This window comes from Triplophysa dalaica, chromosome 25, assembly GCF_015846415.1.
Source record: "Triplophysa dalaica isolate WHDGS20190420 chromosome 25, ASM1584641v1, whole genome shotgun sequence".
Lineage (NCBI taxonomy): Eukaryota > Metazoa > Chordata > Actinopteri > Cypriniformes > Nemacheilidae > Triplophysa > Triplophysa dalaica.
In genome coordinates this window covers 8,831,201-8,843,749 of record NC_079566.1, presented here as the reverse complement: position 1 = coordinate 8,843,749, position 12,549 = coordinate 8,831,201, and the positions used below count along the sequence as shown (strand labels likewise).

The 12,549-nt window shown below is 38.6% G+C and overlaps 1 protein-coding gene across 1 annotated transcript in view; it reads right to left on the bottom strand.

Annotated features, from left to right (window-relative positions):
* Positions 1-475: 475 nt before the first annotated feature.
* The window catches only part of LOC130415480 (ephrin type-A receptor 7-like), a 93,913-nt gene continuing 81,839 nt past the window's right edge, over positions 476-12,549 (bottom strand). Inside the window, exons 9-17 of the mRNA XM_056741219.1 lie at positions 12,336-12,391; positions 9,523-9,648; positions 9,033-9,218; positions 5,514-5,575; positions 5,227-5,430; positions 4,092-4,244; positions 2,789-2,979; positions 2,353-2,517; positions 476-2,278 (exon numbers count right to left, since the gene is read on the bottom strand). Coding sequence (XP_056597197.1) covers positions 2,164-2,278; positions 2,353-2,517; positions 2,789-2,979; positions 4,092-4,244; positions 5,227-5,430; positions 5,514-5,575; positions 9,033-9,218; positions 9,523-9,648; positions 12,336-12,391 — 1,258 coding nt within the window. The 3' untranslated portion in view covers positions 476-2,163. The remainder of the gene's footprint in view (positions 2,279-2,352; positions 2,518-2,788; positions 2,980-4,091; positions 4,245-5,226; positions 5,431-5,513; positions 5,576-9,032; positions 9,219-9,522; positions 9,649-12,335; positions 12,392-12,549) is intronic.

Below are 12,549 nucleotides of genomic sequence, written 5' to 3'. Positions count from 1 at the left end.
AACATTTTACAGCACATCTATTTGATTTTATCTATTCTGATTGCCGTTTATTTTATATATTGTTTGCTTTTTAAATGTGTTAAATACAAACCTTATTGAACGCTTTCTCAACATCTGAAAAAGAAAAAATTGCACCATGGGAGGTAAACGGAGATCAGATCTCAGAATTTGTTTTGACAGAGATGACAGTCTGCTTTAGATTTCAAGTAGTCAACGGTACTCCCAATTCTCTCAGTCTCATAGGATAATAATCTTTGTAAAAAATCCTGTTGGCAATAAAATCAAGAGCTGCGAAATAGTGTTTTTACTTCCTGCTGTTTTTCAGGAGGTTGAACTGACAGGAAAGGCTTGATTGCCTCGACATTGATTACACATGATTAAAATAGACTGTGTATATGAATTCAGGCAGGTACGCTTGAAACCAGGAGACCGCAAGCAAACACAATAAAGCCGACGGTACCTGTATTGTATTTTTTTAATAACATGTTTCAGTATTGCAACAGCCATCTGTTTTTCTACCAGGTAAAAATCATGAAAAATTCCAACTGAAAGGAAAAACTAAAAGAAAGACACTTTATTCGTAGCTACTCGTCTAATTCAAACAATAATCGTTTAAACACAGTGAAAGGATCACATTATTATTCAAACAAATTATAAAAATAGATTGCATTTTCAAATACATATTTACAGTATCAAACAGAGATCAGAATGATACACACAATGCAAAGGGGGACTCCCGTCTTATTTTGTAAAGGGTTGTTCAACAGTGCAGAACAGTTTGTTGTTTAGATTTCGTGGTGATTATTCATTTGGGTTACGTCACGTTTTAAAATGATATGTCTCAGATAATTATGAATATGTGGTACTGACGTAAGCGCTCATATATCCGGGTTTATCAAACACTCGTAGTAAAAAATGTGATGCGATCCCTCACAACATTCTTTATAATTGCTCATGTCCTGAAAAAAGAACAAACCTATATGAATGACGGTTTGTTTTGTACTTTTCTATTTGTAACACAATCCTTTTGTGCACCATGGTCTTTGAACCGATCCGTTTATATCATAAAAACGTTTCAGCACACAGAATCTCAGTCTCCCACTGACTCCAGTTCCCAACGCACACATCACACAAAAATGCAAAACTCCAATAACACTAGCACATTCAGAACTTTCTTTTCAAAGAAGAACCACTTCCGTCGTACACAACGGCAACATTGAGTAATACACGCATGAGTGTATCCAACAGCCGTCACTGCAGCGAATAATAAATGTCTGTAAGCGTGTATGCGCCACATCACGGCCACCCGTTCACAGATGACCCTGAAAAGTGCAGGCAAATTTTTTTTACACAAACAAGATCGAGAAGCATTTTGATGAAATCACCGCGAATGTGACCAGATTTAGTGCTCTGTTTCTCGAGGCGTAACATTTCTGGATTCAGATGAAGCTTCTGTAAATGCATAAATAAATTCTCTAATAAATATGGTACAAGATAAAGTAAATCATGGATACCGCAGTGCAAACAATGTCTATAGTTAAGACAGAACGAGAACGATAAACACAACACAGAATATAGAATTTAGATGACAATAAATAAAACTCTGAAATTCGAAAACAGTTTACGTGGAAAGCAAGTGGAAGGAAAATGTAGACGAGAAAAACAGATGTAAGAATCAAATGCACAGATGGGATTTACAACGTATTAAGATTTTTTATCAGTTGACTAGTTTTCTGAAGATACAGACAGATCTTCGCCTTGTCTGAGGAGCTGAAGGTCCAAGATTTGGTGGCATCCTTTTGGTCGAGTCCACAGCATGATCAGTGGCTACAAAGCACGAGTTCTTAAAAGAAATTGAAGAGCCTCCGAGTCCTGCTAAAAAGGACGAAGCTTGATGGGCAGCGGATGAAGCAAGTGAAATCAGCACATCGGTTATTTGAAAGAAAATCCTCTGTGATATTGTTTCGTCATTGGTTTGTGAAAAAAAACATGTTTGCCCAAAGCGAAGATCAAGAAACCTAAATAGGAAAGATTAGGAAGAAAACTGACTAAGTTATCACCTCCCGACCGCTGAACGGCCTTCTGGGTAATCACGGGAACAGACGTCCACGTGTCTTTCCTCTTCAAACCCGGTAACGTCCAGTTCAAGCGTGTGTGCGTTTGTCAGACCTGTACTCCTCGACCGTGCATCTGAATAACCTGCGCCCTAAGTGTCTGTATGGCAGTCAGGATCTGTTTCTGGTGCTCCAGAGAGGTGATGCCCAGACTCAACACGTCCCTGAAAAACAACAGAGCTGTAAGACCCGAACCGAGAAACCCAGATATTATCAATCCCACAATGCAATCACTCACTGAACGGTCATGCGGGCCACTGACTCCAGATAGCAGTATCCAGCGGCTGTGAAGTTGTCTTTGTAGCGGCCCATGTCTACAGCTTCCAACCATTCTCCAATGGAGCTAAAGGAAGGGAAGGATGGGAGAGTTCGGTCTGCTAGTGATACGGAGGAACCCAGAGTCCTGGAGGAACAGACAGAGACAAAACAGATTGCGTAAAAAGTTAACTATGGTAAATACGGTAATACCATATAGTACTGCATTGTAAGTGACACTGTGACTTCCAAGGATTGGGGATCCAATCACAAATAAACACACACATTGCTGTACACATCTGGCAGTAACACCAGTCTTTGTGTTTCCCGTCACCCCTTGTGATTAGATTGAGACATAACAAAGGATGTGGAACATCACGAGCACAATGGCATGATGGGAAATGTATCAGTCTCGGTACCTTCGTCCCAGCGTGGATGACCCGATGTTATCCGGGCTCCTGATGGTCTTGCTGAGAGCGCTGTGGATCTGTGTGAACGTGGGTCTCTCCGTCCTCTCCTTCTGCCAGCAGTCCAACATGAGCTGGTGCAAAGATGGCGGGCAGTTGACGGGTGCGGGTAACCGGAACCCGTCTTCTATCGCTTTTATGACCTGTGATGTACAAGTAAAGGAGAAGATGTACATTTGTAGAAGAAAATAACAACCTAGAGTTAGTTACAGCGTTTTTCAGCAAATACCAAAAAACAGTATTTGCAATAAACATCATTTATTTATCCTCATGTCAATCAAACCCTCTTTTTTCCTTGAACACAAAAGAAGATATTCAGAGACATGTCTCAGTGGCTTTGTGTCAATACAATGGAAGTCAAAGGGGACCAGTTTGGTTACCAACATCCATTAAAAGATCTTATTTTGTTGTCTGCAGAATGGAATGACAAGAGGTTGAGTAAATAAATACATTACATTTTTTAGTGATGTATGATTATTGAATGGGCATATACGGCAGCTGTAATAAAAAAAATTGTATGCTCTTTTTAGAAACATTTTTATGCAACTACTATATTTCTGTAAAGGGGGGCTACAGAATCTTTGCGGCAGGAGTGAAAGGAAGACCACACGCCGCGTGACTTCTGAGTCTGATTGGTCACAGGGCTAAAGTGGACTTGAAGTCTAAACGCACATACACACACACACACTTTCTATTTGAGGCTCTTTACACCCGTTGCTTTGGCCGCTTTTAAATTTATATATGAATGCAAGACTCCTCACTTCACACAACAATCCCATCCTACCAACAGAGAGAGGAAGCTAGAATAATCGCACTAAAAAGGAGGTTTGAAAGAGAAGAAAAATGTGACCGTTTGAAGGAGAAAGTGAGTATAGAGTTGGGGAGCAAACCTCAATACTAAGTTGACAGTAAACTAGACAGGAAAAGAGATATTAAAGGTACACCTGAAAATAACAATTCTGTCATCATTTTCTCACCCTCAAGTTGTCTTTTAACCAAACAGTTCTAGGCCACCATTCACTACCATAGTAGAAAAACATTGAAAATGTAGTCAAATGTTCCCCAGAACGGTTTGCTTTCCTACACTCAACAAAGTATTTTCTTATGCGTTTAACAAAACAGAAATTTATTAATACATTTTTCCAACTATGGAAGTCAATGGTGGCTACGAATTTGTATATAAAGATTTAGAACAACTTGAGGTAGAAGAATTTTTATTTTTGTGACAAGCTGTCTCTTTAAGAGTTAGACATACGTCTTGGTTGCCCATGTCCCAGTACGGCCTCTCTCCGAAGGACATGACTTCCCACATGACGATGCCGAAGCTCCATACATCCGACGCCGAGCTGTATCGATGGTACTGAATGGCCTCTGGGGCCGTCCACAATACAGAACTCTTCCCCCTGTGCTGAAAGAGTAAAAGAGATCATTTTATCTCATATAATGAACTACAAAACTGTTCATCCAGAAACTTGCCTTATGGTTACAGAAGCTACAGCCAGACTGAATATAGTCACAATATATCGTATGTATACCTTCACCTGTAGCTGTATTCACAGTAACACATCACTTTTATTAAAAGAAAGTAAAACAATACAAATATAATTTTTTGACATTGTTTTTGTTAAAGCGTGAACAGTTTTTCACGCACGGGGACGTAACGTCAAGATGACGTAAAATGGTTTAAATTGAGACAAAAAAGCATTCAAAAATATAAAACAAAATATACTTCTTTATAACAATATACATCAGAACAATATATTAATTAGAAATTAGTTGTGGAATATGAAGTCCAATATGTTGAGAACCACTAAATTAAAATATATATTTGTGACAGTATCATAACATAACATTAAAAACAGACGTTACAAAAATCTGGTGCAGATACCATGACTAAAACAGATCTATTTTACAAAAGACTTTTAGATTTCCATCCAAAATTAAATTTCGTTGCTATGACAAAAAGCACAACAGGGATAAAATGGAGGCAGTATACACAGTCGAAAAAATTTATAAAATAAGCAATATAAAAAGAGACAAAAATAAAAAATAATATATATATATTTGATATAATAATATATTTCACAGTGCAAGTTTAAATATAATTATCTAAAGATTAAATATGAAAAAATGATACAATGGTAAGGGGCACATTGTGAGTGTGAGGGACGGATGCATTGTGCCGTCTAGTATCCCAACTCCCACATTCATCTTATCATAACAGAAGCATGAAGGAGTCCTTTAAATACACCGCACATTCAGCTTAGCCGTCACGAAAAACATAAATGTTTGATGGAAACTAGATAAGAGCTGTGCTTTGACTTTTCGAGAAATGTGCTGACTACCATCGGCTCCTCACACTCGGTGCTGCATTATGTTACAATACTCACTAGAGTGCTGTAGACGGCCTCTATCTTGTCATCCTGGAAAGGTCTGAAGCCGGATACTTTGCAGACCAAGTTACTGTTCACCAGGACCTTGTGAGCGGCCAGCCGGCGATGGATGAAGCCCATTTCTGTGAGATACTTCATCCCAGACGCCACACCGCTCAACAGATCCACCAGCTGAAGAACGGTCAACTGACCTTCATGTTGCTATAAACAAAGAGAAAAGATGTTGGATTGTGGGCGGGGCTAAGACAATGTCAAAATGTCATGTAAATCCATACTTTTCTTACCCGCAGAAAAGAGTCAAGTGTCCCGTTGGTCATACTCTCCACCACGATCATCATCGTATTGCCTGAAACAAAACACATGCCGTAACTAACCAATCAGAAACAAGTATTCCAAATAAGGCCTGTTATGTACAGTATCTGCACTTCCTCTTTCAGACAGTGAGTGATAGAAACATGCCCAAAGTGAGACAAGAGGCGGACGCTCCATTAGAGAGGCGGGTAGCAGCAAATCCCCAGGTATTACAGAAAAGAGAACGAGAGAGAGATGAATCCCTCTATCACATACACGGACACCAACAATCTGGAGCATTCAACGGACAAACCCAATCAATCTGGTCAATCTAGCATCTTCAGCTCCAAACACCCCCTGCGGGGAGGAGCAGACACGCCTGACCAACTCCAATCAGAGGACCTCCTACCGGGCTCTCAACTCGGGTCCTTTGGAGCTGCGGAGGGTCTGACAGGTGGATGGAGGTGCAGGATGAAGAGGACCGCGGTGGGTGTGAGACTTTCAGGAGATAAACGGCAGCAAAAAAATGGAGATTTGCAGGTGGAGGAGGTGAAGTCGAGGAGAAAGATTAGAGTCATTAAAGGGGGCTTGCTGTGATTTGGCCACCAATTACTCCAACCTGAACATCTGCTACTGTGCTCGCTGAGCGCACGCACACACGCACGGGCTAATTCAATCACGAAAAAAAGCAATTCATTCTTCTCTCTAAAATGCCAGTGAGCACATCAGCTCCTGCCCTCCATTTTAAAACAACACAATTAGATGAGAACCAATTTTGCTTTGTTGATGAATCACCACATACATTTAAATGAGGCACGGGGACATTCAATGGGGTCATATTATCAACCCAAACCGGATTTTATCTTGCTACTTACATAAGCAATTCAATTAAGATATGAAAAGGTATAGAATTATTTTTATCTTTTAGCCCAGTATATGTTTGTACATGCGGTGAGGTACTGTAAATATGTGGAATATTCCTCATATTATTCATCCAAAAATGTGTTTAATAAAAAAATCTAATCCCCAGTTAATGCAGTTAAGCAATTTCACGTAAATGTCAAATTTATCATTAAAAACTGTTTTTACCGTACTGATATCTCAGATGTCAATATTTGGTGGTTAAAAACACATGCTAGGTATCTCTTAAAGCATTTCTTTATGATTTTCTAGTCAGACGCTTTCAGAACTGTCACATCCGCAACAGCGAACTGTCACATAATAAGATGATTTCTCCAAAATAAATTAAACAAATACTGTTAGTTCTATTAACTCATTCCCCGCCAGCCTTTTAAAAAGTTGCCAGCCTACGCCAGCGTTTTTTTTACATTTTCACCCAACTTTAATGGCTCGCAGTAAATTTTCTGCAAAGAATATATGGACAAACAATATGTCAAACGAAAGAACAGAGTCTCAGCTTTTAGAGAAAAGAAACCGTATTCTTCTACCTTTATTTGTTCATTTTTTATCACTCTGTAGATGTGGGTAGGTTTCTTCAAAAATGCATCACTTTGATTAAACGGCTGAGATAATTAACATTTTTTGTCAAAGATTCCGCCCAGATTTCACTCCGAACAATCATTAAAAACCGCTAAAACATATACGTTCTAGGTTCTGGGATTCTGTACTTTTTCCTAAAGGTGTGTAATAGCGCCACCTGCTGTATAACAGTACAAACACTGTGTAGTAGAGTAGGCGGGGCGAGACCGTGGTTCGAGTCCGGTGAGTAATTGTGAATAAGCGCACAGCTGGCGCTCATTCACAATTACTCACCGGACTCGAACCACGGTCTCGCCCCGCCTACTCTACTACACACTGATTGCCGTAATAACTCGTCTTTGGCGGGGAACCGTTTTTTTTTTAAATGACGAGATAACATGTCATTGGCGGTGAAAGAGTTAAGAGAAAACTCTTCTCAAATTGTTGTTTATCACTGCTTTAAGGTTGTGCATTTTAATTCACAGAATTCTTACCAAAAACGTTGTCCTTTCTCGAAAACATAAGTGCTTTCTATTCACATCCGTAACATGAATATTTCTCTCATCTTAAGGTTGGAATACACTACAAGACTTTTGCTCAGATTTTCACAAGATTTTCAGGCTGGATTTATGCGCTAGTCTGCACATTCTATCGCATAGTGTGTGATGCCAAGTTTTTCTCTGCAAACTTTCCAAAAAGTCTGCAAATGTTTTTTTTTTAATCTTTTCAGATTTTTAAAGACGTGTAATGTATCCCAGACTTTAAACTGAAAACACATGAACTGATCTTTCTCTGTTGTCTGGACTCAATAATCAGAGGCTTAGAAAAATGTAAAGAGATTGTTCAATATATTGGTACGGACTGTATTTTCTGAGAATTTGTTTTGACTGCTGAAGTTTCTGAAAGATGTTGATGTGTGACTAAAAGACCTGCATTGTTTGTCAATAATATGCAAGAAAAAAACAGCAAAGTGATTCCACTTTAATACAGACAAAAATATATTTTTCATTATAAAAAAAATCAATTTCACGGGCAGTAAGTAATATTTCAGTGGGTATATTTTTTGCAATTTACCTTCTATTGGCAGGTGTAGCAAAAAAGTAATTTTACACTCTGATAATGGAGTTGAACTTTTTCGAATGAGACTTTTGTCATTATGCAGTCTAACATACACATCCTCAATCCTGTCATGCATTTCTATCATCGGTCGCAACTACAATCAATGCAAAGACAAAAATTCCAGCGGTACTTCAGCACTAATACACACATTCCCAAACGTATTTAAGTGCTGCTATTCCTTTAATTCAGCAAATCTGTTCTCTGTCTCCAGCCGCCTCCGGTCTCACTCCACATCACCTTCATCATCCCTACGGCAAGAGCACGGTAGGCAAATCCATCTGGCCTTTTTATCTCCAGGAACATCACATCGATCGATCAAAAGATGGATCTGTTCTCCTAACTCCACACTTCTGTACCTCCGGCCAAATTCCCTCCCGTCACGCTGTGGACTGAAAGTTCTTGGATTCATTTAATCCTGATTCTTCTCCCTCCGTCCTTTAAGAAGGTGATAACATCTAAACCTCCTCGTTCTCTTTGATCTTCTACCTCTTACGGCCATCCGTCCTACAGGTATCGACTCTTTCCTTTCTCTTTTCGCTCTTATGAGGATCGTCCCATTTATTCCGAGGTTCAGTTCCCAATAAACTGTCCGATCAATGGCATATCATTCTCTTTTCTATTACTTCAGCGGGACATCCCGCTCTCCCTTACTTATCTTTTTTCAATAGAGGGACGTACCATCCATTCTGTCCTTCAGAATCTATTCAAGTTGAGGGTCATCAAATCCCTTATTCCTTTCGATCTTTGCCTTTCCCTATCCTGTGAGCAATGGTCCAATCACAATGCAGGTTTTATTTTCTACAGAGGGACATCCCATACATCTCTACTTCTTTCTTTTTTCTTTGCTTTTCATTCTCTACATTGTTTCAATTGGCCCGAATGCAAGCATTTTTTCTATCTTTGTCTGTACTGACCTCTGGTGATGACTCCCTCCAGACGTACAATGTTGGCGTGATCGAACTGTCCCAGAATTCCTGCTTCGCTGAGGAACGAGCGTCTCTGTTTTTCCGAGCAGCCTGCCCGAAGCGTCTTTATGGCCACGGGTAACTCGCGTTTGCTGGGCAGTTTCAAGCAACCCCAACATACCTCGCCAAAGTCTCCTGAAGAGCCAAGTTACATACATAAGACATCAAATAATTAGATTGCAACAATATTGGTAAACGTTTAAAGGAATAGTTCACACAAAATCGCAGGAATAATTAACACAAATGTTGCACATTTAAAGATAATCTTATCAAAGACATGGAGGTGTGTGACAGAATGGTCATTTTTTAGTAAACTATTTATATAATGTCTCGTCTGCATGGATCTGAACACATATCAGTAAAAACAATTATCTAATACAAAATAGAAGAATCTGAATTTGTAAGAATACAAAGAACATGATGAGACAGAGTTTGGTACCTGTATGGACTATCCTCTCTATCTTAATGCTGGAGATGTCCAGTTCTTTGGCAAAAGCGTGGATAGCTTGGAGCAAATCTTCACATGTTTCCGGGTCAATGTACGTCCTTCTGGTTGGGATTTTAACTACAAAAAAAGTATATATTTAGTGGTATGAAAATGACATCCTGCCATGGTTTTGACCTCATGACTCACGAGGCCAACGAAATGAGCAACACAACCAATTCATGCATATACAATATGTCCGAAACCGCCAACTTGTTCACTCATTCATTATTCAATACATACTGTAACAATTGTCAGTTTAATATATGAGGAAAGACAAGAGTGATTGCAAAAATAAATAATAATTTTTTTTATTTAAGTCTGTTGCGATGAGTTTCTAAACAAATACTAAGATGAACATGAATCATTTTGTATTAAAGGTTCACTTAAATAACAACTATTTGTTCAGTAATATGCATCTTGTTTCATATTCTTGTGTTGCGGCTGGTCTGAAATGTGCTTACAGCTCATCATCGACCCGAGCCAAACCAGAGGCTTAACTTCACATTCTCATAACAACTTATTGATCTGAAGCTCACATACATACACACATACTTAAAACTACAATTACAAAACAAATTAAAGGTCTTTCATTCCATCATGAGAGCACGGCTCAAGATCGAAGACCTCTTCATCTGGAATGAGGCTTTTGTATCGTATTCCACATGTACCGCCTATACCACAGTGATTTCCAGCACATTTTCCACTCACTCCTATTCAAGTTGGTTTTAACGGATTCACAGATTTCACCACCTCAGAATAAACATGGGGCTTTTTATAAATAAAGACGGAAGATAATTCCCAGGATTCCAAACACAGATGCACACATTGTTTTTTAAATGAGGAGATACCGTAAACCAGAATGTGTTGTTTTCATACAAAGCTATTTATAAACAGTACTAAAGAGTTTAACCCCATTCCAAACCCTCAGTAAACTTCATCAATTTCAACTAGATTTGAACAAAATTGGAAAAGAAAATGTTATTTACGTATCTATTAATTCATCTTTTTTATGTGGACATTACAGAGGTTTTGGCAGAGTTAGCTAACTTCCGGGAACAATTTTGTCCCCAAACTACAGTACTTAGTTAATCCCCAAACATACACTTGGGTCTGAAGCATTAAATCCACAAATAAATTGAGAAAGAGAAAGAGAAAGAGAGAGAGAAAGAGAGAGAGAAAGAGAGAGAGATATGAGATAAAATAAATCGGGAAGGAATTACTGCTCATAATCTGTGATCATGCTGATAAAATTTATTCTGCGAGTACAATTTCTTTGTGACAGAATAATAGTTCCTGTTAAAAGCAAAAGTTAAACTTTATGTTTATATTCTCATTATTTTTAATTGAAGTTTTGTTGCTGGAAAGTTAAGGACCTGTAATAAATGCTTTGTTTTCTGTGTGAATGTGGGTCTGACTTATGCCAAGAGAGCAGAACAATAAACATTATTTATTTGGTTTTGCATTCAGAAAGAAAATGACACACAACTTTGCTGTATTTCATTAATTATTATCTGTCTTCAGCATTCTTCGTCTTTCATTTTTCATATATTCCTTATTTGCCTAATGTAATTTATTCTATATATTCGACTTGCATCTTGTTTGCTCATATATTTATAATATTATTTTACTCCATAATCTATATCATCTTGACAATGGCATTAATGTAATATATTCTATATATCCTCCTTTCATCTTATTTGCTCATATATATATTTTTTATTATTTTACTTAATGGTGTACATTAACATTTATCTTGACAATGCCTTACAAAATACTTTATTGTATCTCACATTGTGGGAGTTCTTTTTAGAAACAGAAGATTTGCATTACAACAGTTTGTTCAGGAATATGACAAAAAATCTAGTTTTTACCCACAACAAAAATATTAAATATTACATGCAAAGTGAAAGACATAAACGAATCTTCCATGCATCTTCATTGCCTATGTGTGATGTGGCTCCTATTCTGGCATAATGTGCATGGCAAATGCATTTGCATGTTAAATGCAATAGATCACGATCGCAGTGAGTTAATGAAGACGAGCGAATGTAGGTCTCAGCATCTGTCAGACTGCATTCACATATGGATACACTGTAAATAAGTTAGACGTGATGTGTGTGCGTGTCATCAGCGCACATTGTTTGAGCAGATTTAATGTCTCAGCAGCACGACTGCTCTGCACAGACGCTCATTACTCACAAAACCTACTGCTGCTCTGGCAAACACACACATCACATGCGAGCACATACGCACACATGCATATTAATGCTAGCACATCTGGCTGGAGTTCAGAGAGGTTTGAGGGGAAATGGCAAAAAAGAAAGCTAACTAGATGTACTGAAAACTAAACGTTGTACTTTAATATATTTTTTGTCACCGAGATGATGAAGACAACACAGGGAACTGTTAGGTAGAGAGAGGAAACGGAACTAGACTGGACTAGACTTGTCTGGCACTGCCCATTATTCCCACTTTCTCATCATCACAGAAGACGACTGAAGCATGTTAATGGACGGCAGCATTAGGCCGGCTGGTGTTAAGCAACGTATACGGACTTAGACGTTAATGCAGTGCCTCTTTAAACGTCCTTAATCTCTCTTTTTCCACTGATCACTATTCTGGATTCGTTTTTCCCTTTCCTCCGTCCTAATCTCTCCACCTGTGACAGGTCATGTTCATCACTGCCTTCTGAAATGAAGCCCACGGTCAGAGTGATTTGTGGAATCGATGCACATGTGTGTGAGGAAACACGTAGTTATACTCACACTGGAAGTAAAGCTCATCGTCTCCCTCCTGACTGGCCTTACTGTAGCCACACTGTCTGTGAGGAAAAACACACACAAAGGACGGGTCATGAAAAACAAACCACCAGAAAACACCTTTGAGGAAAATACAAATCACTACCAGCTGTGGGGAAACAGCCCTTAAAGCGGCAATCTGTTATCTTTTTGCTATTTAAAGGAATACTCCAACCAAACA